The sequence below is a fragment of the Leptodactylus fuscus genome, chromosome 6, assembly GCF_031893055.1.
Source record: "Leptodactylus fuscus isolate aLepFus1 chromosome 6, aLepFus1.hap2, whole genome shotgun sequence".
In the NCBI taxonomy this organism is placed as follows: Eukaryota; Metazoa; Chordata; class Amphibia; order Anura; family Leptodactylidae; genus Leptodactylus; species Leptodactylus fuscus.
Window position 1 is genome coordinate 40,490,481 of NC_134270.1, and position 26,451 is coordinate 40,516,931.

Below are 26,451 nucleotides of genomic sequence, written 5' to 3' on the forward strand. Positions count from 1 at the left end.
CGATCACTTGGTCCTGCTAGAATCAGATTCCTGTTACATAGCAAGGTTGGGGACACGTCCCTGCTTGTTGTGACTAAACCCGGTCAGTTATTGCTGTGGGTTTTATCTTTGGCTTTCAATCTCTGGAATATACAGATACAATGTTCCTTTTTATGTGTATTACCTGGATTTGTGTAGTCTTATCAGGTTCACATATTCTTAGCATGTTTTTTTTTTTCCCACGAAGAACACTTATTCTTAGTCTACATGCTACCCTGCCACCAACACATTCAGTGCCCAAGAAATAGGGGGTCCCCTGTGTTTGTAGAGCATTAAAACATGGGTAGGATCACCTCTCCTTTCACTTCTGAGGGACTGACAGATGGTCCAGTACAGCAGTCTAAGTCCCACATACGTGAATGGAGCAGTGATCCCACATGGACAATACCGCTCTCGTCAAACAGAACTTGTGGTTAAGGTATTGTTCATGGGGAACCCCCCTTTCCTTTTCCCGATTGGACAATTTGGGTGTTAATATGCCATCTCATCATTGACTAGCCTTCCTGACTGCTGCTTCCACTTCAACAGCCATCTGTCATGTTATAGGTCATGTGATAAGTTCACAGCTCTGGTCCATTCAAGGGTCTGGTCTGTGCATGGTCCGTGTGTCAGACCCTGACAGGTCATATACTGATGACCTAACCTATGCATCAGTATGTGAACTGTTGCGACCCAAAACTTGGACCCTGTCAAGAGCTCATTCCTATACAAGTGAACAGGCTCAGTTGTGATACCAAGCATGGCTGCTATATAAATATCTGGTGCTGTGCTCGGTTTTCTGTGAAGAGGTTGCTGTACGTATCTAAACTCTGCGGGCCTGTTAAAATAGTCCTGCAGCTGATTTCCTGTTCTGCTGCGGTTATGGCTTTATTGCCTTACTGTATGTTTCAGCCGGATTTTCTGGTTTTGGCGGAAGTCTTTGCCCTTGGTTGTTTGTTTTTTATTGTTTACTTGAAAAATTTCAATAAAAATTAGTTATTAAAAAAAAAAAAAAAAAAAAAAGTTCTGCAAATCTTCAATGAATGGTCCAAGGAAAGTTAGGTCATCAGATGATAAACCTGAAAACCCCCTTTAGGCTAAGACCCCACGTTGCGGAAACGCAGATTTTTTGTTGTTGAAGATTTTGCTTTGGTTTTATCAGTCAAAACCATGAATAGCTACAAAAGGAATGGGAAAAAGCTAGGAAATACTTATACTTGCTCGATCCAATCCTGGCTGTGGCTTAAAAAACTGCAGCAAAATCTGCAACAAAAAGCTGCTTTTTTTTTTTCAGTCAGGAAGGGAGAAGTATAAGAATGTCCCAGATATTGTGGCTCAAAAAACCTACGTTCTCCAAAATGCAACCTTTCTGCAACATGTGGTCTCAGCCTAAAGAGGTTCTCCAGGAAGGGTTTCAATACATACGTGATCCTTTTAACTAGATATTGTGAAAAAGCCAACCCCCCCCCCCCAGTTTGTCCCTTTTGTTTGTTTGTATACATTCTCATTCAGCTTGGATATACCTCTGTGTATATAGCGTTCGCTCCATACTACTGTTACATTTTGCTGTAGGGCGCTTGGGTTTTTCTAGCATGCATTTGTTGGCCATGTTTGAGTCCACATATTGTGCTGTGCGTTATAGCGGTTGTATTATTTGGGGTTTTAGCATGAAACTGTATTATCCTGGACTCTTGTGTTCTTAATCTTAATTCCATCAAACATGAAAGTTGTTAATAGACTGTTGCCTTGTCCCTTTTTGTCCTCTGTTGGCTTCAGCTACAAAGCTTGCATCTGGCTCCCCACTTCCCTGCCAATCTACTTTGTGCGTCAGCAAGTAAAGCTGCCAAAGTCTTAGATCTCTTCTGAGCCTTTTCTGCCTTCTGGAACGTGAGGCTTGCAAGCGTTGCGGGTATTGAGACATTAGGTGCCATCTGGGGGGCCCTACTCTCCTGGCTCCTGTCCCAAACTTGTGTTCAGTTTGGCAGCTCTTAAATATTTTTATCAACGTCACCAGCTCAGTTGAAACTAATTTATGTATGTTGGGAGCAGATGCTGCACGAACAAAACAGGCAGCTCCAGGTGGTCTTGTAAGTATACACATAATAAGCTTATGGTGCCGCGGGATTAATAGGCCTCAGTGGCTGCTCAGACTTTGCGGACGACGTAGGAAAGTTCCCCTAATCCGGGCACATAGTGAAACCATTGGCCTTACCTAATTCTGAAACCGGATTCTGCATGTGAGCGCCATTCTCCTGACCCGCATCTGTAGACAGGATTTTCTCATTAGCTGGAAGATTATCAGAGCGGTTCTCTTAGCTAACGTTCAGACTCTGCTTGGGAGTGCAGTTCTTGAATGCTATGCACAGCTTTAACATTGGAAACAATGATTTTTCGGATGTTACGGTTTCTCTTGAATGTGCAGGCTACACATTCCTGTTCAGACCCCCAATTATGGAATTTGCACCTTTATCCAGGTTTCAGACTAATTCTTGTAGAGAATAGAGATGAGCGAACACTAAAATGTTCGAGGTTCGAAATTCGATTCGAACAGCCGCTCAATGTTCGTGTGTTCGAACGGGTTTCGAACCCCATTATAGTCTATGGGGAACAGATACTCGTTAAGGGGGAAACCCAAATCCGTGTCTGGAGGGTCACCAAGTCCACTAAGACAACCCAGGAAATGATGCCAACACCTCTGGAATGACACTGGGACAGCAGGGGAAGCATGTCTGGGGGCATCTAACACACCAAAGACCCTCTATTACCCCAACATCACAGCCTAACAACTACACACTTTACACACTCAATACCACCTCTCTGACAGTAGGAAAACACCTTGAAACATGTGTATTTGGCACTTGCAGTGAGGAGAGCTTGTCACCAGCAGTGAATTTGGCCCTTGTAGTAAGTTGAGGTTGGCACCAACATTTGTTTTGAAAATCAGGGTGGATTGAGCCTCTAACCAGCAGAGTTTGGGCAAATTCATGGTGGAGGGAGCCTCTAAAAACCCCAGTTTGGACCAATTCATGGTGGAGGGAGCCTCTAAAAACCCCAGTTTGGACCAATTCATGGTGGAGGGAGCCTCTAAAAAACCCAGTTTGGACCAATTCATGGTGGAGGGAGCCTCTAAACAGCCCAGTTTGGACCAATTCATGGTGGAGGGAGCCTCTAAACAGCCCAGTTTGGGCAAATTCATGGTGGAGGGAGCCTCTAACCAGCCCAGTTTGGGCAAATTCATGGTGGAGGGAGCCTCTAAAAACCCCCGTTTGGACCAATTCATGGTGGAGGGAGCCTCTAAACAGCCCAGTTTGGGCAAATTCATGGTGGAGGGAGCCTCTAACCAGCCCAGTTTGGACCAATTCATGGTGGAGGGAGCCTCTAAAAACCCCAGTTTGGACCAATTCATGGTGGAGGGAGCCTCTAAAAACCCCAGTTTGGACCAATTCATGGTGGAGGGAGCCTCTAAAAACCCCAGTTTGGACCAATTCATGGTGGAGGGAGCCTCTAAACAGCCCAGTTTGGGCAAATTCATGGTGGAGGGAGCCTCTAAACAGCCCAGTTTGGACCAATTCATGGTGGAGGGAGCCTCTAAAAACCCCAGTTTGGACCAATTCATGGTGGAGGGAGCCTCTAAAAACCCCAGTTTGGACCAATTCATGGTGGAGGGAGCCTCTAAACAGCCCAGTTTGGACCAATTCATGGTGGAGGGAGCCTCTAAAAACCCCAGTTTGGACCAATTCATGGTGGAGGGAGCCTCTAAAAACCCCAGTTTGGACCAATTCATGGTGGAGGGAGCCTCTAAACAGGCCAGTTTGGGCAAATTCATGGTGGAGGGAGCCTCTAAAAACCCCAGTTTGGACCAATTCATGGTGGAGGGAGCCTCTAAACAGCCCAGTTTGGACCAATTCATGGTGGAGGGAGCCTCTAAAAACCCCAGTTTGGACCAATTCATGGTGGAGGGAGCCTCTAAAAACCCCAGTTTGGACCAATTCATGATGGAGGGAGCCTCTAACCAGCAGAGTTGGTGGAAATCAGGGTGGAGGGAGCCTAGTATTAGCAGAATTGTGCAACGCTTATGGTGGATGAGTATGAGGATGCGGAGGAATTGGAGAGGTTGAGTACAGACATGCAGTTTCATGTTGGGGTGCTTTACACAGGTGGGCCCAAAAATGAAGGCTCTATCCAGTGGTGGTTCATTTTTATCAAAGTGAGCCGGTCGGCACTCTCAGCTGACAGACGGGTGCGCTTGTCAGTGATGATGCCACCGGCTGCACTGAACACCCTCTCAGATAGGACGCTGGCGGCAGGACAGGACAGCACCTCCAAGGCATATAGGGCAAGTTCAAGCCACAGGTCCAACTTCGACACCCAATACGTGTAGGGCGCAGAGGGGTCGGAGAGGACAGGGCTGTGGTCGGAAAGGTATTCCCGCAACATGCGCCTATACTTCTCACGCCTGGTGACACTAGGACCCTCCGTGGCGGCACTTTGGCGAGGGGGGTGCCATCAAGGAGTCCCAGACCTTAGACAGTGTGCCCCTCGTTTGTGTGGACCGGTGAGAACTTGGTTGCCTACTGGAGGAACTGCCCTCCCTGCCGCCAACGTCACATGCTGGAAACATCTCCATCATATTCTGCACCAATTGCCTGTGGCAAGCATTGATGCGATTGGCCCTCCCCTCTACCGGAATAAAAGACGAGATGTTGTTTTTATACCGGGGGTCAAGGATAGCAAAGATCCAGTACTGGTTGTCCTCCATGATTTTGACAATACGCTTGTCGGTTGTAAAGCACCCCAACATGAACTCAGCCATGTCTGCCACAGTGTTAGTTGGCATGACTCCTCTGGCCCCACCGGAAAGTTCAATCTCCATTTCCTCCTCATCCTCCATGTCTACCCATCCGCGCTGCAACAATGGGACGATTCGAAGTTGCCCGGAAGCCTCCTGTATCACCATCACATCATCGGACAACTCTTCTTCCTCCTCCTCCTCCTCCATTAAACGCAGTGAAGCGGACAGATGTGTGGACCTACTCTCCAGCTGTGACGGATCGGATGCTATCCCTAACTCCTCTGTGTGATCTGAGTTATCCCTGATGTCAATCAGGGATTCTCTCAGAACACACAAGAGCGGGATTGTAAGGCTCACCATCGCATCCTCAGAGCTCACCCTCCTTGTGGACTCCTCAAAGACCCGTAGGATGTCACAAAGGTCTCTCATCCATGGCCACTCATGGATGTGAAACTGAGGCAGCTGACTTTGTGGCACCCTAGGGTTTTGTAGCTGGTATTCCATCAAAGGTCTCTGCTGCTCAACCACTCTATTCAACATCTGAAACGTTGAGTTCCAGCGTGTGGGGACGTCGCACAAAAGCCGGTGTTGTGGCACATGCAGGCGTTGCTGGAGAGATTTTAAGCTAGCAGCGGCTACTGTCGACTTGCGAAAGTGGGCGCACATGCGCCGCACTTTCACCAGTAGCTCTGGAACATTGGGGTAGCTCTTTAGGAAACGTTGCACCACTAGGTTGAAGACGTGGGCCAGGCATGGAACATGTTGGAGTCCGGCAAGCTCCAGAGCTGCTACCAGGTTCCGGCCGTTATCACAAACGACCATGCCTGGGCCCAGGTGCAGCGGCTCAAACCATATTGCCGTCTCATCGAGGAGGGCATCCCTCACCTCGGAGGCAGTGTGCTGTCTGTCCCCCAAGCTGATCAGCTTCAGCACAGCCTGCTGACGTCTACCAACGCCAGTGCTGCAACGTTTCCAACTCGTAGCTGGGGTCAATCTAACAGCGGAGGAGGAGGCGGTGGCGGAGGAGGAGGCGGTGGCGGAGGAGGAGGCGGTGGCGGAGGAGGAGGAGGGGGGTGTTCTTCTCGTGTCCCTGCCAGGAATGTTAGGCGGGGAGACGAGGTACACCGGGCCAGTTTGGGAAGCAGTCCCAGCCTCAACTACATTCACCCAGTGTGCCGTCAGTGAAATGTAGCGTCCCTGTCCGCATGCACTTGTCCACGCGTCGGTGGTCAAGTGGACCTTTGTGCAAAGCGCGGAACTAAGGGCCCGCCTGATGTTGAGTGACACGTGCTGGTGCAAGGCGGGGACGGCACACCGGGAGAAGTAGTGACGGCTAGGGACGGCATAGCGAGGTGCCGCAGTTGCCATCAGGTCCAGGAAGGCGGGAGTTTCAACAAACCGGAACGCCAACATCTCCTGGGCCAGCAGTTTAGCGATGTTGGCGTTCAAGGCTTGCGCTTGTGGGTGGTTAGCAGTGTATTTCTGCCGCCGCTCCAATGTCTGAGAGATGGTGGGTTGTTGTAAAGAAGCGCCTGATGGTGCAGGAGAAGGAGATAAGACAGGAACAGGGGAGGATGAGGGAGAAGTCAACAAAGTGGCGGAGGCAGATGAAGTGGTGTCCTGGCTCGTCCTCTGGAGTGCATTGCCAGCACAGTCAGCAGTGGCAGAGGCAGTGGCAGTGGCGTGAACGGCAGGCGGCCTTTGTCCTGCCGTTGCTGCCTGCCACTGATTCCAGTGCTTGGATTCCAAATGACGGCGCATTGAAGTGGTGGACAGGTTGCTCTTCTCAGAGCCCCTAATCAATTTCGAGAGGCAAATTGTGCAGACAACACTATATCTGTCCTCGGCGCATTCCTTGAAAAAACTCCACACCTTCGAGAAACGTGCCCTCGAGGTGGGAGTTTTTCGGGGCTGGGTACGAACTGGAACATCTTGGGAGATTCCGGGTGTGGCCTGGCTTCGCCTAAGCTGCTGACCTCTGCCTCTAGCTTCCCTTTTTGGTGCTGCACTTGCCTCAACATCCACACTACTTTCCCCGCTTGACATCCCCCCTGTCCAGGTCGGGTCAGTGTCCTCATCATCCACCACTTCCTCTTCCAACTCCTGTCTCATCTCCTCCTCCCGCACAATGCGCCGGTCAACTGGATGCCCTGACGGCAACTGCGTCACATCATCGTCGATGAGGGTGGGTTGCTGGTCATCCACCACCAAATCGAACGGAGATGGAGGAGACTCTAGTGTTTGAGCATCTGGACACAGATGCTCCTCTGTTAGGTTCGTGGAATCGTGACGTGGAGAGGCAGGTTGAGGGACAATGAAAGGAGCGGAGAACAGCTCTGGGGAGCAGGGACAGTTGGGGTTATTGTTCTGTGAAGCTTGGGAATTTTGGGAGGAAGGAGGACAAGACTGTTGGGTAATAGGAGGAGAGGAGGCAGAGTCTGACTGGCTGCTGGACAATGTGCTGTAAGCGTTCTCTGACAGCCATTGCAAGACCTGTTCCTGGTTCTCGGGCCTACTAAGGTTTGTACCCTGCAGTTTAGTTAATGTGGCAAGCAACCCTGGCACTGTGGAGTGGCGCAATGCTTGCTGCCCCACAGGAGTAGGCACGGGACGCCCTGTGGCTTCACTGCTACCTTGCTCCCCAGAACCATTCCCCCGACCTCGCCCACGGCCTCGTCCACGTCCCTTTCCGGGAGCCTTGCGCATTTTGAATTCCCAGTTAGAAATTGGCACTATATACCAGTAGCAAAAATTGTGGGTGCACGTAACCCCAATATATTCTTTGAATTCCCAGTCAGACAATGGCACTATATGGCAGTAGCAAGAAATGAGGGTATTTGTAACCCCAATATATTCTTTGAATTCCCAGTCAGAAACTGGCACTGTATACCAGTAGTAAAAATTGTGGGTGCACGTAACCCCAATATATTCTTTGAATTCCCAGTCAGACAATGGCACTATATACCAGTAGCAAGAAATGAGGGTATTTATAACCCCAATATATTCTTTGAATTCCCAGTCAGACAATGGCACTGTATACCAGTAGTAAAAATTGTGGGTGCACGTAACCCCAATATATTCTTTGAATTCCCAGTCAGACAATGGCACTATATGGCAGTAGCAAGAAATGAGGGTATTTGTAACCCCAATATATTCTTTGAATTCCCAGTCAGAAACTGGCACTGTATACCAGTAGTAAAAATTGTGGGTGCACGTAACCCCAATATATTCTTTGAATTCCCAGTCAGACAATGGCACTATATACCAGTAGTAAAAATTGTGGGTGCACGTAACCCCAATATATTCTTTGAATTCCCAGTCAGAAACTGGCACTGTATACCAGTAGTAAAAATTGTGGGTGCACGTAACCCCAATATATTCTTTGAATTCCCAGTCAGAAACTGACACTATATGGCAGTAGCAAGAAATGAGGGTATTTATAACCCCAATATATTCTTTGAATTCCCAGTCAGACAATGGCACTGTATACCAGTAGTAAAAATTGTGGGTGCACGTAACCCCAATATATTCTTTGAATTCCCAGTCAGACAATGGCACTATATACCAGTAGCAAAAATTGTGGGTGTATATAGCCCCAATTCTATTGCTAGGGGACTTGCAGGGTATTTGTGAGGTGAAGGTGGGGGGGCACACCGTTGGAACGGTGATTTGGGGTGTATATATGGGGTATACGGGAATACACTGACAGTGTATTCCATTCAGGATCCTGGGAAAGCTGGGTTGCGGCGATTGAGCCCGTCAGTGCCACGTTACACTGACAAGCTTCTCCCTGGAATTGAAGTTATATGTAAGCCCAATATATTCTTTGAATTCCCAGTGAGACAATGGCACTATATGGCAGTAGCAAAAATAGTGGGTGTATATAGCCCCAATTCTATTGCTAGGGGACTTGCAGGGTATTTCTGGGGTGAAGGTGGGGGGGCACACCGTTGGAACGGGTATCGGGGGTATATATCGGGTATACGGGAATACACTGACAGTGTATTCCATTCAGGATCCTGGGAAAGCTGGGTTGCGGCAATTGAGCCCGTCAGTGCCACGTTACACTGACAAGCTTCTCCCTGGAATTTAGCTCTTACAAGAGCTGTTGTGGTTGTCTTCTCCTTCCTATCCTAGCCTGTCCCTGCCTACCCAGAATCTAAGCCCTAGCTAGCTGGACGGAAACCTCCGTCCTCGGTGAATTGCAAGCTCAGAATGACGCAAACCTGGGCGGCGCTGTTCTTTTAAATTAGAGGTCACATGTTTTCGGCAGCCAATGGGTTTTGCCTACTTTTTTCAACGTCACCGGTGTCGTAGTTCCTGTCCCACCTACCCTGCGCTGTTATTGGAGCAAAAAAGGCGCCAGGGAAGGTGGGAGGGGAATCGAGTAATGGCGCACTTTACCACGCGGTGTTCGATTCGATTCGAACATGCCGAACAGCCTAATATCCGATCGAACATGAGTTCGATAGAACACTGTTCGCTCATCTCTAGTAGAGAACAGAAAAATCATGGACTGTAGGACGAATCTCACTCAGCATCAGTGTCTGCAAGTTCAATGGAAACGTGTTCCCACGTGAGCTGTAGAAGGAGAGAGTCTAGGAATGAAGCTGAGCGAGTATGAGTGCTAGTGTAGACCGAATTATCCTGGTCACTGGTCTCACATCTGCCATGTGTTACTGGAGAGGACACGACCACCTCATGTCCCTCTCGGTAATACACAGCGGCTGACTGTAATGTCTGGGTATCCTGGAGGATGATGACTTTGCTAGCTCTCATGCACCAGCAAAGCTTTCTCTTTTACAGTCCATAAGGAAGCGTCAGTCATGTTCTAACAGACACTGATGCTGGGGAGTGTGATTTATTTCTGCAGTCTGCTCTGGATTCTTTCTTCCTTTTTACACTCATACACAACCTTTGTGAATTGCAACGTCCAATATCTGCCATATACCGTATTTTTCGGACCATAAGACGCACTAAGGTTTTAGAGGAGGAAAATAGGAAAAAAAAATTTGAAGCAAAAAATTTGTAAAATATTTAATAACGGAACATATTATTTCACCAATGTAAACAGAACTCAACAGCAGCATTAACAACCATTAGGGACTTTAAGCTTTAAGTATGGAAACTCTTCTAATCATCAGGGAACCATGTGATCCGCTGCTCCTTTACACAGCTCCAGTGCCAGCCAGCATCGGGCCAGCAGTCAGCATGTCCCGATGCTGGTGCTGAACAGCTCTGTTGGCCCGATAACGGAATAGTACCAATTTTTCCTCTGCTACAGCAGTCACCATACGAGAAAAATATTTTCATAAGTTTGTAGATCGGGGGTTTTCGGACACAGGGATTCCTAATGTGTTTGTGTTTCACAGTAATGTTTTTGTATGTATTCTAGGGATATGGGGGTGATTTGAATTTTTTTTTATATATTTTTTTTCATAGCTATACATTTTTTTTAAATTTTTTTTTAATATTTTATTTTCACCCACCTAGGGGGTTTGAACCTGCAATCATTTGATTGCAAGTCCCATAGACTGCAATACAACTGTATTGCAGTCTATGGGAGAGGCTCACTATATGACCGTACTATGAAGGCCCTTCCTGCAGAGCGTTTGCCATAGCTAACAGGTCTCCGCTGTACATGAGACCCGATAGCTATGACAATCTCTCTGTGAGAGATAATGTCCCACAGAGAGCTAAAAAAGTGCCCATGATACCTGTACTAAGATGTCGGGTCTAAAAGATGGCCGGCGCTCCTGCAGAGCGGTTACCATAGCTAGCGTGTCTCCGCTGTACAGGAGACCCGATGGCTACTGCAATCTCTCTGTAAGAGCGGCCAGAAACTTTTACCTGTAATGCTGCAGGCCAGCTCCCGCAGAGCCGACCTGTTCCTGAGTTTCAGAGCAGCGTGGCACAGGAACAGGTCGGCTCTGCGGGAGCTGGCCTGCAACATTACAGGTAAAAGTTTCTGGCCGCTCTTACAGAGAGATTGCAATAGCCATCGGGTCTCCTGTACAGCGGAGACACGCTAGCTATGGTAACCGCTCTGCAGGAGCGCCGGCCATCTTTTAGACCCGACATCTTAGTACAGGTATCATGGGCACTTTTTTTTAGCTCTCTGTGGGACATTATCTCTCACAGAGAGATTGCCATAGCTATCGGGTCTCATGTACAGCGGAGACCTGTTAGCTATGGCAAACGCTCTGCAGGATTCGGTACCACTCGCAGACAATTACCGTAACATACCTGCTTTCCTTCTAACTGACGGGACTAAACTGGCACTGTGCTTGCCCCGCCCACTACATTCCCGCCCACTACATTCTAGCTCCACTCATTCCTAGCACTACATTCGGACTATAAGACGCACCTCCATTTTCCTCCCATATTTGGAGGAAAAAAAGTGCGTCTTATAGTCTGAAAAATACGGTACATTTGCTGCCTTTCCTTGTGAGAGCTGGCACAACCAAGATCAGTACAACTAGATAGAGGAGAGTGTCACTCAATAGACTAAACTCTGAGAGACCAGTGGGCACCCTGACAAATGCTGCCTGAAAACACAAAAGGGTATTGAAATATTGTAATTTGTAGACAAAAATTAAACATTTTTGTAAATATAAATAATTATAAATCTTGCAGATTTTCTCTAACAATCTTAGTGGTGTTTTCTTGGTCAGTTGCCAATGGATATCACCATGAATGCAGGAACTTTCTATGTTCAATAACCCAGCCATGATTTCCTTCCTACGGCCGGGATATCTTCCCATACATGTAGTGTCCCTGCCCGATAACCTGTACACAATAAGGAAATCATGGCGGGGTTTCTGACAAGTCCCAGACCATAGAAAGTTTCTTCATTCATGGTTATAGCCTTTAGATTGACTCCACCAAGACGGTTAGAGAAAAGCCCTAAAAACTTAGCAAAATTTTTAATCGTGCAAAAATTTTTCACGTTTTATTTTTCTACAGCTCCTAAATGTGGTTTTGTTTGTGGGAAACCCCTTTAATGTTGTTTAAAGGGAAATTGTGGGACATAGAATGTTTAATATTAATAAGTCCAGGCTGCCAATTTTGATCCATTTAAAAAAATTAAATCCCCATCCGTCTCCTAACCACGTCCGCTGTGTTGTGCTTGTTTAGCACTGGCTTACAGTTTCAGGATTCACATGAATTTTAAGAATCGAAGGAACAATAAAATAGGACCTCGGTGCAGCGGTGTCAATAACCTGTAAATAAAATGCAGCAAGGGTGCCATATATACAGTTGTGCTGTAAGAGATTAGACAATCAGGCCTTTTTAGCTACAAATAAGTGGTCAGGGTCCTCAGCACTGAATGTTCTGCTGTGTGCCTCTGCTGTTCTCTCATTGCCAGGGGTTGCAACATAAGGCACAGTTGCCGTTAAGAGTCTTGCATTGGCTTTCTTCTGTCTTCCCATGTGGTACTTGCTAAGTAAAGCGCCATAAATTTGTGTAGTGGCTGTGCTTGGTATTACACTTGGATGGGACTGGTTGCAGTCTGGCTGTTTAACCGATGAACATGACGTACATGGCCTGTGAAGTGGAAAATGCTCAGGGAACACCGTTGCCACTTGATCCATGGGGCTCCTGGGTGTCAGACCACCACAGATCTTCAGTCGATTCTCAGAAACCCCTTTAAGCCATTCCTTCTTTCTAGTAACCTCTGCCATTTTGTCAGATAAGGCTCAACACGCGTCTTAAACAGTGTGGTGCAAGGAGCGTACACCAGTTTTCTGGCTCACATTGCACCAGAATCTGGCACACTTGCATTTTTATTGACTGCAGGGTCAGACAACACAGGCTGACCCGTGATGTAGTCTGGTATCACAAACCCAAATAGGAGAGACTGATGAGACAGATTGGATTATACTTACCCTGTCCCTCCCATGGATGGATGTGATTTTTGATGGCCTTGTTGTCCTATTATGGTCTGTTTTGCGCAGTCCTGGGTCTGTATCTTATTACTATGTTAATTATTGTTTTCTTCTATGTTCACAGCCTCCCCTGGAAAGCTTGGCAACCGTTGAAGAGACTGTAGTTCGTGACAAAGCAGTGGAATCCTTGAGGAAGATCTCTCATGAACATTCTCCTGTCGACCTTGAAGCTCACTTTGTGCCGCTGGTGAAACGTCTGGCCAGCGGAGACTGGTTCACATCTCGCACGTCTGCATGTGGCCTTTTCAGTGTGTGCTATCCGAGAGTGTCTAGTACTGTCAAGGCAGAGATAAGGCAGTAAGTGTCCTCTCATCTGTACTGCGATGTGGGGAGATCGCAGCACTTCATATGTTAGACTGTAGCAGGGTTAAAGGGGCGCACACTTGCCAAGTAGATTGGACTGAAACTTGGCCAAAATTGAAATGTTACTCGTACATTTTAAAACAAGCAATTCAAAAGCATTTTTCTGCAAAATTTTATTTATTTGGTGGCTTTTACTATTTTTTTTTCCCATTTTGTAATATATTTTATATGGTGTTTATCAAGTCATAGAGAAGCCTGTGTGACTCAAAAAAGCCATTCACAGAGCAGAAAAACCAATTCTGTGTATAGAGAATGTGCCATTTCTATCTAGAGGCATGGATTTATGACCAAAGAACATTTCTGGAAAATGCTGTGTGAATCCTGACCTGCACTGAGTGGATTTTCCCTACTAGTATTAAAGGGGTTGTCCCATCTCAAGGATCCTATCTATACTGGTAGCTTATGTGAATTGAAGACTTTTCCTAAATATATTGCTTTAGAAATTCTGCTTTGTTTGCCTGCAATGTGACCTTATTCCTCCCATTGTTTACACAGTGTTACCATAACCACAGACCTGTAGGACAAGTGACATCACTCACTGCAGCAGGACAATCAGTTCAGATAATTGATAAAGCTGAGTCTGTTATCTCTGTTAACACACATATAACACAGAGACCTTCTGTGCAAGCATCTGCATATTATCTGATCTTCATAAATATTTTGATACTTCAGTGTCCTGTTTAGCAAGGTGGGGGGGGGGAGAGAAATACAGGAAGTGAGATTATTTAACAGGCAAAACTGAAACAGTGTGATGGAAAAACCCCTTTAATCTGTGGATTTTGCCACGGGATCGCAGCAAATCGGTAGCAAAATCCACCTGTATCACATGCAGATTTTGCAAGGATTTAACGTTTTCACTCACAAAGCAGTTAAAGGAGTTTTCTGGAAGTGAAATATTGATGACCTATCCCTAGATTAGGTTATAAATATCTGATACAAAGGTGTCTTATTCCTGGATCTCGCAGTGGTAGTGTGGGCATCTCTTCAGCTTCACAGGCTGGTGACGCCATGTTCATTTATCCTGTGGTTTGTCTGCAGCTTAGTCTCTTTCAAGTAAATAGGGCAGAGCTGCAGCACACTGCACAGTGCTGTGAAATAAGTGGACATGCTGAAGGTTTTAGAATACACACAGCATGTCCCTTTACATATGGAGAACGTGTGCATTTTCTGGTACTATATTACATCCGTGTGGGAAAATCCAGATTATATACACTTTTGTGCTACTTGAACATAGAATGTGTTGCATGCCGCTGGTAGGCTTCTGGTTATGCCGTAATAAATAACCTATTCTTGATTTACTAAGAATATTTTTTTTTTCTTTTTCTTCCTCAGACATTTCCGTAACTTATGCTCTGATGACACTCCCATGGTACGCCGCGCTGCTGCTTCCAAGCTTGGGGAATTCGCAAAAGTACTTGAACTGGAGTATGTGAAGAATGACATTATTCCTCTGTTTACAAACCTGGCTTCAGATGAGCAGGTGAGCCCTGGGATACCGGCTATAGGGCAGTCTATGAACAATGGGCCATATAGCTAATAAGCGTGTGCTGCGCTGCTCCACCCACTGGTGCTGATGATGGATTCTGGTGTTGATGGTTTTCTGTTTTCTTAGGACTCTGTCCGCCTGCTGGCAGTAGAAGCCTGTGTTAGCATTGCTCAGCTTCTCCCTGAAGAAGATCTTGAAGCTCTTGTGATGCCTACACTCCGTCAAGCTACTGAAGATAAATCCTGGCGTGTCCGCTACATGGTAGCAGACAAATTTTCTGAGGTAATAAAAAAAAATTTTTTAAATTTTTTCTGCGTGTTTTATTAGTTATCTTGTCCCTGAATTCAAGTTGACCACATCTCAATGTTTAGATTATAGAAGGCAGGAGTTACACATCAAGAGAAGATGAATCCAGGCCGATGTATGAATGTTGAAATCTCTTGATTGTGGTGGTGTAATAACAAGCTGTTAATGAAACGGCTAAGAGATATCAGCCAGTAAAGGCGGGTTCACATCTGCGCCTGTTCTCTGCTTTCAGGCTTCCATCTTCTTCCGACACGAAACGGAAACCTGGCAGACAGTGTCCGCCTGCGAGCGTTTTTTGTTTGGTTGGTTTTTAACCGGACACTAAGTCCTGCATGTCAGACTTTGCATCCGGTTAAAAAGAAAAAACGGTTTCGCCGCAGAGACCAGAAGTCGCTCACAGACAGATACTTTTCAAACCCATTAATTTGAATGGTTTTGCAAAGTGACTGCCTGTTTCCGTCTCCTGTCCAGTTTCTCGGGCAGAAGACTGAAACCTGAAAGCGGAGACTGGGCGCAGGTATGAACCCTCCCTAACTAGGGAAGATAAAGTCCTTGCACATAATCCTCCAAAGGAGCTGCTCTGCTTGAAGTTGCGATCACTTCATTTTGTAGTCGGGACCTTCTTCAGGGTCTGCAATACAGTGTATTGTAAAAATAAGTGGGAGATGCTGTCACTTCCTGGTACATGTATAGCAGGGAGCACAGGGAGAGGGCAACGGCAGTGCTGTCAGGGAGCCAGACGGAGGGAGACCTGTGCCTGCGGGGATGTCTGCTTGTTTTACATTGTATATATGGCATTTCACTGAAAAACACTAAAATCCTCTTCAGTGTAATGTTTTTGAATTTAGCGTCTTGTGTGTTTTGGCCAAAATATTCACTAATACCTCATGCTTATTGGACATTTTGTGCAGGATACAGCCTGGCCTATTATGTTTGCAGTTTGCTGATACTAGCAATGTGCACATAGAGAGGTGCTGGACAGCCCCTCTAATCTAATAGTATGGGTGTGATCGATATAATGTGACTAGCACCTTGTATAAGCTTTACCTGTTTATATTTGAAATGCTGGCACCCCCCCCCCCCCCCCTCGTGGATTGTAGGAGTGTGAGCGGTTTCTTTCATACACTGCAGCAGGGCCTGTCTGCATCCTGCACAGCCATGCATCATCGGGTATCAGGTATATGTGGCCGCCTTCTGTGATATATCTATGACCCATAGTCTGTAATATTGTTATGTATGTAAGTTATAGGCTTATGAAGAGAAAAAGTACTAAAATGGTAAAGCACCATGAAATAACATCTGCCACGTTGTATTTCAGCTCCAGAAAGCCGTCGGTCCGGAGATCACAAAGAACGATCTTGTGCCTGCTTTTCAGAATCTGCTGAAAGACTGTGAAGCTGAGGTTCGGGCTGCAGGGGCGCACAAAGTAAAAGGTGAGCGATTGAGATCTGTATAATGGTGAGCGGCTTCAGTTTAGGTTGAGATCTGTATAATACAGAACATTCAGTTTAGAACATTGCAGAAGGGTATCCTCTATTTAAGGAGGTTAGTGCACCTCCTTGACTGAAAAACTGAATCTTTTCTTGACTTGTCTGGATTGCTACAATGTGATTTGTTACCAGTGGAGTCTAGACTGGTTTTCATTACAATTTTGATAGGCACAATGGGGGAGTTTCTTAAAGGGCTTTTCCATCACAGGATTTTAGCTGCCCTCCTGTCTCCTCCCTTTACAATTCCGGTTTTCGGGTTGCTGGTACTTGATGTATATTGAACAGTTATCTTTGGACTAACATATAAAGAGAAGTGTCAGAAGAGTTCAGTAACTTTATAGCGGTACATTTTGATGCAGACAGTCATATGTGCCACTTGTGTGGCCTGTTTAGTAAATTCGGCACATTGCCTGCAAATGTGAGTTAGTTTTCAGCTTTTCTATTTGTCACCATGGTGCCTCACATGGGTCTAATATCACTTAGGGATAGTGGTCTTAAATGACCTCAAGTTGGGCTTCTAACAAACAGCATCTTTGACCTAACTAATGTAGTGACTGGTGCCCCCCCTAGAGGCAGTGATGGAAACAGGCAGGGGGATGTTTCATTGTAGTGGAAGGACCAGAATAAGGGGCATGGAGAGCTTGACTTTTGGCATTGGCTCTCCACCTCCAGAAAGGTTACTGTTTTAGAATAGATGTCATGGCCGACCTTATGAGACAATAATATCAGTTTGGCGGAATGGAGCTGATGGGTTCCCTATCCGGGAATGCTCTGTACCTGCTGTGTACTTTGTATAGTGTTAAACTGGTGACGCGCAATGAATGTTATTGATCTATTCATACTTTCCTGAAAGCTCAGTCACTGTTCATACTGACTGCAATGTTTCCATTTGTACTGGATCAGACTTGTGACTAGAACCAAATTCGGGACAAATTGTACTTTAATTATAATAAACCACTTTTGTTTGTCAGAATTTTGTGAGAACCTGCCTGCTGATGGGAGAGAGGCCATTATCATGAACCACATCCTACCCTACGTAAAGGTGAGTTATGTAGTACTGGATCTATGGTGAATAATGTGCTAATAACACGGGTTATAGAAGGGCTGTGTTGCTTTTCTGTAACATCTGACTTTAACAGAGATTCAGGTCTTTACTAAAACCGACAAGTCTGAAGAACTGTCAGATCTATAGTGACTTTAATGTTTTCATGTGACTGTAGAAGTGCTTGTGTGACTATTGTGATATACACACTGAGAAGTCTGCAGCAGTGATCTCCTGGATATTGCAAAACTACAACTCCCAGAATGCCCAGACTGACTGCAAGTGTAAGGACCTTCAGGGAGCTGTAGTTATGTCATAGCTGGAGAGTCAGAGGATGGCATCCCCTGTATAACTGTCTCATCCGTTATACAAGATTTCCCTGGTCACCCATTTGATGCAATAGGATGGCTCATCAATATCATATCAGTGACTTGGGGCACCCGAATATGCCGCAGCACTCGTAGACGTCCAGCCTCCTCTTTGTCTACCATATTTTACGGACTAAGGCGCACTGGACTATAAGCCGCATTGCCCATGAGCGCCTTATAGTCCGTCTCGGTTCATATATAAGGCGCACCGGACTATAAGCCGCAGTCTGGTGTGCATTATATGTTATTGAAAGCGGCGGCAGGCAGACTTTGCCAGCGGCCGCTTAACCCCCCGCGTGCCAGCCGCTTCTATTGGAAGCGCTCGGCAGGGGAGGGGCTCTATCAGCAAAATCATGCTGATAGAGCCCAACCGTAAAACTTATATTAAACCACCCCCCCTTAAAATAAAACCCTGAAACAGAATGTGAAACTTACCGAGCGGTGCAGGGTGGGCGGGCATTCAGGCCTCCTCTTCCTCCGATGTTCCGTCCTCCTCCTCCGGCGCTCGCTAACTGATAATGGCCTGGGTGCATGCGCAGTAGCCGTAGTAGAAGCATTATGATATTGCGCATGCGCCCAGGCCATTATCAGTTCGCGAGCGCCGGAGGAAGTGGTCAGGACATCGGAGGAAGAGGAGGCCTGAATGCCCGCCCTGCACCGCTCGGTAAGTTTCACGTTCTGTTTCAGGCCGGCGTGACAGCAGGGCTGCCGGACACTTCCCATTCATTTCTATGGGAGCCGGCATGCGAGCGCTCCCCATAGAAATGAATGGACTGCTTTTTTCCATTCATTTATATGGGGAGCGCTCGCATGCCGGCTCCCATAGAAATGAATCGGACGTGTCTGTCCATTCATTTCTATGGGGAGCGCTCGCATGCCGGCTCCCATAGAAATGAATAGGAAGTGTCCGGCAGCCCTGCTGTAACGCCGGCGTGTACGGCTGTGATACACGCCGGCGTTCCGTAGTGTGAATGCACCCTTACAGTGCCTTTTATGTATGTATGGAAGCGGCACGCAGACTTTGCCGCCACTTCCATCCATATATAAGGCGCACCGGACTATAAGCCGCTCTTACGATTTCTGAGGAAATCGCCTTATAGTCCGGAAAATACGGTACATTAGTGGCAGCAATTCTTTGTGCAGCAGCTGCTAGTTTTACAATATACTGTCATGTAAATGAAGGCCACGGCACTCAAAAACGTTGCGGTCCCTTCAAATGGATGATATGTGAGCAAACTATGAGTTTGGCCCTCCCCAGTCTGATATTGATAACTTGTCCCCTGAAAATGACTTCAGTATTGTAATCCAGCCCCCCCCTCCCCCAAAGGAAACTCTTTAGTGCTGTGATGCAATAATGACCTCAAATGGTAAATAAGCCCCAAACTGCTTACACTTAATTTTCAGAAGGACAATCCTTACTTTCGTTTTATCATTTTTTAGGAACTGGTATCCGACTCAAACCAACATGTGAAATCGGCTCTGGCCTCGGTCATCATGGGATTATCCACCATTTTAGGCAAGGATAATACTATCGAGCACCTTCTACCTCTCTTCCTGGCACAGCTGAAAGACGAGGTAATGTTTGTCTCTCTTTGGACATAAATGAGCCAATTCTACCTGTGACATTTGTTGCTTTCTATGAAGACTTGCAGCTTCTAATATGGTCTTATTTTTTTTTTTCCCTACACAGTGTCCTGAAGTGCGGTTGAATATTATCTCCAACCTGGACTGTGTCAATGAGGTGATTGGCATTCGCCAGCTTTCTCAGTCACTGCTGCCTGCTATTGTGGAACTGGCGGAAGACACCAAGTGGAGAGTGAGGCTGGCCATCATCGAGTATATGCCTCTGCTGGCCGGTCAGCTTGTAAGTCACATGACTGGCCAATGTTTTAGTGTTGTCGGGATTTACATGTTCTCCATTATGTGCTAAACGGCACTATTCTTGTCTCTACAGGGTGTGGAGTTTTTTGATGAAAAGCTGAATTCTCTGTGTATGGCTTGGCTGGTTGACCACGGTAAGTGCATGGAGCGTGCCAAGAACGTGTTATTATTTATGCCTCGGTCTGGGTTCCTGCGGTTAGTTTAATCAGTCAGCGATTCTCTTATCATAATTGGGCTTAACATAAACTGCAGTTGACATCACTGTTTAGTTTGCATTTCACAAAAGCTCATTGATTTTGGCAGTTTTGTATGAGAACACTTTACGGCTGATCGAGATGTTCCGCTAAGGCTAATGGCCACAGATTTCCACTTCTATAATGGGTTATTGCCATTTATGAGTAAATGAGGACTCTCAGTTCTGTTTCTGTGACAACAGGATACCATATGTGTCATATTCTTACACTTCCATATATTATTGCATGGTACAGTTATAGCTTTCCCCTTGTTAAAGGCGACAGTCATCATGTTTTATAAAGGATGACCTCGGGCCTGACCCTACATAACCTTCTGTAAAGTCTTGGCTTTACTGATAGAAGCGCTAACTGTTCTCTGCTCCTCAAGAGGTCTAACTCACAATGTAAGTCTATTAGAGCCTCTGTCTCTCTTCTATAGACCTGTAGTGTGAGTTTGTTCTGCTGTTCATATAGAAAATACTGTAGAAAAGAGGTCAGTGCTCCGGGGGGGAGCATATAACTTCACAGCAAAGTGCACAGTAAGTTATTCCATAACATTACCCAACGATTCTTTTATGTTGAGATTCTTTGAATTTACTGTCTGTCTGAGGTTAATAGCAATAAATTGTACTATAAAGACAAAGATGGGGAAAGGAAAAAGAGGGCGATCTTAGCGGACGACCTAGTGAAAAAATATACTAATGGAACCAACACTGCCATATAGTAGAGGAGGCGCACAGATGGAGCAGAGGTAGTGGAAAGAAAATGGAGAAGATCAGGGGTGCAACAAACTAATTCTCATACAGAGAGGCAAACAACATTTTTACTGAATTGATAAATAAGTAAACAAGTGTCAATATCCTCAGTGTTTGTATGAGGACCTTGCAGGGATCATACACCAGAATGTGGATCTGTATTTGAGGTGGTCTCCCACCTTTCTGTGGCTCACACGGAGGAAACTCAAAGCAGAGCTTCAGCTTTCTGCCCTGGTTTTACTCACAGGTGTGAATAATCGGCCTCATGCCACAGATTCTGGTGCTGTTTACTGGCAAAATAAATTAGCATTTTTATATTATACACAAGAATTAACTTCATTCAATGGGGCTAGTCTCTGTGTTTTTGTTTCTTAAAGATATATACGCACACACGCATATATACATACATATACATCTTTGTTGTTAGCAGTGCAGGTAACAACTAGAGATGAGCGAGTACTGTTAGGATCAGCCGATCCGAACAGCACGCTCCATAGAAATGAATGGATGCACCTAGTACTTCCGCTTTGACGGCGGCCAGCCGCTTAACCCCCCGCGTGCCGGCTACGTCCATTCATTTCTATGCGAGCGTGCTGTTCGGATCGGCTGATCCGAACAGTACTCGCTCATCTCTAGTAACAACCCTTGTGGATCATTTTCCAGAGCATGCGTTGGCTGTATATAGCTAGTGCATTTGAGGATTTCAGCTTGGAATAGGCAGCAAACTCCTAAATTCTTCAACTTTCGAATGCGTCTTGTAGTTGGGAACACACAGCCTTGTAGCATTAGGATGTCCCACTAGAGATTTACATATTAAAGTCCTGAAATCAATGTCTGCAGATTATCAGACACTACATTTGTGGTAAAAAGTAGTGCAACGCTAATGTGAATCATTGGAGGGTAAAGAGGTAATCCCACATGTAGCAGTCTGGATGCAGCTCAGCACTGAACCAGTATCCAGGTTTGTTACATATCAGGATGGATTTGTGGGTTAGTTTGCCATTTACTTGCAATATCATTTAGCAATTGAGAATCAATTTAGATAAAGCCGAGTGACTCCTTGTCGCAGTGTTTAGGGTGTCCGATACGTGAGACCTGACCACAAGTATAAATAACGAAGTCTTTATACACCACCATCTACACATTAGTTAAAGCGGTTGTCCCATCTCAGCCTTTCAGCCAGGCTGTGTGCAGTCTGCTTCTCACTTCCTGTATCTCTCTTCCTGCCTCCTGCTGAACGGGACACAGAACACTTTTGCAGGGCAGATAATCTGCAGATTCTTGTACCGAACAAACAAAGTGTTATCTGTGTGTTTACATATAGAGATAACCGACTGGGATTTATCAGAGAACTGCAATTATCTGAACGGATTGTCCTGCCGGCAAGAGCAGTGAGTGAGTGACGTCACTTGTCCTATAGGTCCGTTGTTACAGCAACGCTGTGTAAACAATGGGGGGAATAAATTCACATAGCAGGCAAACAAAGCAGAATTTCTAAAGCAATATAATTAAGAAAAGGCTTCAATTTACATAAGCTACCAGTATAGATAGAATCCTTGAGATGGGACAACCCCTTTAATAAGCGTAGTAAATGCGTGCCTGCAATGCTTTGTAAACTGGAGTGCCTGTCACTTTTCTCACTAGTTTATGCCATCCGAGAAGCTGCCACCAACAATTTAATGAAGCTTGTGGAAAAGTTTGGTGCAGAGTGGGCCCAAAATACCATTGTCCCAAAAGTCCTGGCCATGGCAAATGATCCCAACTACCTGCATCGAATGACAACACTGTTCTGCGTTAATGTAGGTATCCTTCCTCTCATTTAAGGCTTCACGCATACTGTTTGTGTAAGGCGCAAGTTTTGACCCTTCATTTTCTGGCTATATTCTCTGCAGGCTCTCTCTGAAGCATGTGGAAAGGATATCACCACTAAACTGATGCTGCCTATTGTATTAAAGATGGCTGCCGATCAAGTGGCTAATGTTCGTTTCAATGTAGCCAAATCACTACAAAGGATAGGACCAGTCCTGGATAGCAAGTAAGTGTTTCGGTTTCCATAATTCTACAGGTTAGTAATGAATCTGACTCTGACGCAGTGTACTCCTATAAAAAATGAGCTGTCCACAAACACTTTTACAGCCTTTGAGTAAGTAAAGGGAAACTGTTCCTAACATTCTCGCCAACCTCTTCAAGACGTCCTCAATATCATGTTGATGAGCATTTGACACCTAGCATGCCCATCAATTGGCTAGTCTCAGTGATTGGGACAAGAAGCAGACAGCTCTGTTCTACGTAGTGGCCAAACCAGGTACTGCAGGCCAGCTTTGATTCACTTGGTAAACTGCAGTGACTCAATTTTACCACTACGTAAAGAGCACTGCCGTCTGCTTCCTGCGCCATTCTCGGGGTATCAACTGCTGAGAACACCTGATCAATTCTCATACTCCCACTGATATGATATTATATATGATATGATGACCTAGCCTCAGTATTTTTAGACTGGAAAACACTTTAACCCCTTCCCGACATGCGCCGTAATAGTACGGCGCATGTCGGGTCATGTCGGTGGAGCGGTTTTTGCGTGATTGAGGAACAAACATCCGAACATCCAAAACTCACAAACCCACAAACTTTCACATTTATAATATTAATAGGATTGTTTGGGGTTTTTTTGGGCGCGAATGGGAATGGGTACTAGATGACGGGAGCTCCATCTGTATCCATTACTCTATTGCTGTTAATGCTCTCATCCAATGAACAGTTGTAACGTGAGTGTGAGCGTACTCTAAGAGGGTTGTTGGATCTTACATTGACACTGGTCTTTTTGCAGTACATTACAATCAGATGTCAAGCCTGTTCTTCAGAAGCTGGGTCAGGATGAAGATATGGATGTCAAATATTTTGCCCAGGAAGCCATGACTGGTATGTTTTTGTATGAATTGATTTTCTATGCACTTGAAGAGAAGCATTTTTCAGTGTTACGTATAGTTGTATAATTTTATCTAGACAAGTCTATTATAACTAATAATAATAATGATATATATCACTATTAATTCCATTGTGCTGTACATTTGAGGGTTTACATACAGTACACAAAATATACAGGCAGATATAATACTAACAGTGACCGACTGGCACAGTGGGGTAGAAGGCCCTGCCCGCGAGGGCTTACAATCTATTAGGGAAGAGGGGGTAGAGACAGAAGGAGAGGGGGAGAAGCTGTTCAGATGGTGGTGCAGTGATAGTGGTGTTATTGGAGGTTGTAGGCCTTCCTGAATAGGTGAGTCTTCAGGGCCTTCTTGAAGCCTGTGATTGTGGGGGTCAGTCTTATGTGTCGTGGTAAGGAGTTCCAGAGTATGGGGGATGCACGGGAGAAATCTTGGAGGCTGTTGTGTGAGGAGCGGATGAGAGCAGAGCGGAGTAGGAGGTCATTGGAGGATCTGAGGTCACGTGTGCGCAGGTAGTGAGAGATGAGGTCACAGATATATGGAGGGGACAGGGTGTGGATGGCTTTGTATGTTAACTTTAGTAGCTTGAACTCAATTCGCTGGGCAATGGGTAGCCAGTGGAGGGACTGGCAGAGGGGAGCAGCCGATGAAGATGGGGGGAGAGGTGAATTAAGCGAGCAGGGCAGTTTAAAGTGGGGCGAGGGTGTTAGCTGGGAGTCCATGGAGAAGGATGTTGCAGTAATCTAAGCAGGAGATCATGAGGGCATGGACGAGCGTCTTAGCAGTTTCTGGGATGAGGAAGGAGCGGATTCGATGGATGTTCTTGAGTTGGAGGTGGTGAGCGTTTGACCGTGTGACTTGAAGGATAGGCCAGAGTCCAGGGTTATCCCAAGACATCAGGCCTGTGGGAACAAACAATCTGGAACTCTGGCCAACAGAGAGGTAATGTCTGGTCCAGAGATGTATATTTGGGTGTCATCTGCATAACAATGGTATTGAAAACCATGAGATTCTATGAGTTGGCCGAGGTTGTAGGTGGAGAACAGGAGGGGTCCTAGGATGGAGCCCTGGGGGACACCTACAGAGAGAGGGCGAGGTGAGGAGGTGGTGTGCGAGTGGGAGACGCTGAATGTGTGGTCGGTGAGGTATGAGGAGATCCAGGAATGGGCCAGGTCTGAGATACCAAGGCATGAGAGAATTTCTAACAGGAGGGAGTGGTCGACTGTGTCAAAGGCAGAGGAGAGGTCAAGGAGGAGGAAGAGAGAGTAATGGCGCTTGGCTTTGGTGGTTAGAAGGTCATTAGTGACTTTTGTTAGGGCAGTTTCAGTGGAGCGACAGGGTCTGAAGCCTGACTGAAGTCTGTCAAAGAGCAGGTTGGACGAGAAATAGGAGGAGAGTTCTGAGTGGACATGCTGCTCAAGCAGTTTTGTAGTCACATCTGGGTAACATAAGTCCTTTGTGTCAAAACTGTCAAATGATGCTGTCTCCTTGTCTATAGAGTCTATGACTTATAAATGGTTATTCACATCTCATAAAGGGAAGGTATAGCTCTAGGCTATGCAGTCACTGTGATTTGTGGGGATCTGATCTCCTGAGAATGAAAGGACAGCAAGAATTATTTGGCTCTGTATGCCCTTTACTGTTGCTGCCTCTCCTGGCTCTGTGTATTGGAGCCTCCCCCATTTATATGAATGGAGCTTTGCTATAGATCCCAGTGCCCTCTGCACAGCAGGTCAATTTGTGACAATGTGCACAGAAAGGCTTGCAGGACTATGGCCCCTTCATTCTCGCGATTAGTGGAGCTCTGCATTTCAGGCCACCTTTTAACAACATGTCATCACTTTATAAGGGCGGGTTCACATCTGCGCCCCGGTCTTTGCTTTCAGGTTTCCGTCTTCTGCCCAAAAAACTGGACAGGAGACTGAAACTGGCAGTCAGTTTTCAAACCCATTCATTTGAATGGGTTTACAAAGTGTCTGCCCGTGAGCGTCTTCTGGTTTCCACGGCGAAACGTTTTTTTGGTTTTTTTTTTATAACCATACACAAAGTTGGACATGCAGGACTTTGTGTCCAGTAAAAAAAAAAAAAAACGGTTTTGCCGCGGAGACCACAAAACGCTCAGGGGCGGACACTGATTGCCGGGTTTCTGTCTCCTGTCGGCAGATGATGGAAAGCTGAAAGCGGAGACTGGGCGCAGATGTGAACCCGCCCTGAGACAGAATTACCACTGAAGGATATCCGCAGTGGACCCCAAAAGTGGTATTTTTTGCCATAACTCTCAGCCTGCACTCCTGGACATTGCCAAGGTTAAAAAACTGTGACCTAACTTGCTGTATGTTGAGAATATTTATTTCAGCAACAGGTTAACTGCTCCCTATTTTGCATCGACAATGCCACGTGTCCCTAGCCTAAGGTTGAAACCGGTCTATGAGCAGCAAGAACACTTTTACCCTCAGAGCCCATGCACATGACCTGTAACTATGGAGAGTATAGGTTCCCATTCACTTTTATGGCCTCAAACACACAGCTGTTTTAATAGGACTGTGTGGGTGCAATGAACCTAGGTCTTAAAATATGGAGCTGCTCCTGTTCCTTCTGTGCTCTGGGTTCATTAATTCAAGTGTATGGGGCTGTGTGTTGCCCATCTCTTTTTCATTGACCTATACAGACCCTTCAATTCAGTCTAATATAGCACATTAGATTGAAGCAATGACCTGATTTTGTTGAATAGGATGGGGAATGTCCACTGCAACATCAGAGGATTTGCTTAAAGGGATTCTATCATTGCTACCATGTCGGAATATCTTTAAGAAAGGCTATTCT

General features: G+C 46.0%; 1 protein-coding gene across 1 annotated transcript in view; it reads left to right on the forward strand.

The window, feature by feature from the left end:
- Nucleotides 1-26,451, forward strand: part of PPP2R1B (protein phosphatase 2 scaffold subunit Abeta) — a 44,756-nt gene that overhangs the window by 15,440 nt on the left and 2,865 nt on the right. The window contains exons 4-14 of the mRNA XM_075279793.1: nt 12,824-13,056; nt 14,455-14,602; nt 14,735-14,890; nt 16,233-16,347; nt 17,376-17,446; nt 19,255-19,389; nt 19,505-19,678; nt 19,769-19,829; nt 22,328-22,482; nt 22,576-22,718; nt 23,511-23,602. Of these exons, the coding sequence (XP_075135894.1) occupies nt 12,824-13,056; nt 14,455-14,602; nt 14,735-14,890; nt 16,233-16,347; nt 17,376-17,446; nt 19,255-19,389; nt 19,505-19,678; nt 19,769-19,829; nt 22,328-22,482; nt 22,576-22,718; nt 23,511-23,602 (1,483 nt within the window). The remainder of the gene's footprint in view (nt 1-12,823; nt 13,057-14,454; nt 14,603-14,734; nt 14,891-16,232; nt 16,348-17,375; nt 17,447-19,254; nt 19,390-19,504; nt 19,679-19,768; nt 19,830-22,327; nt 22,483-22,575; nt 22,719-23,510; nt 23,603-26,451) is intronic.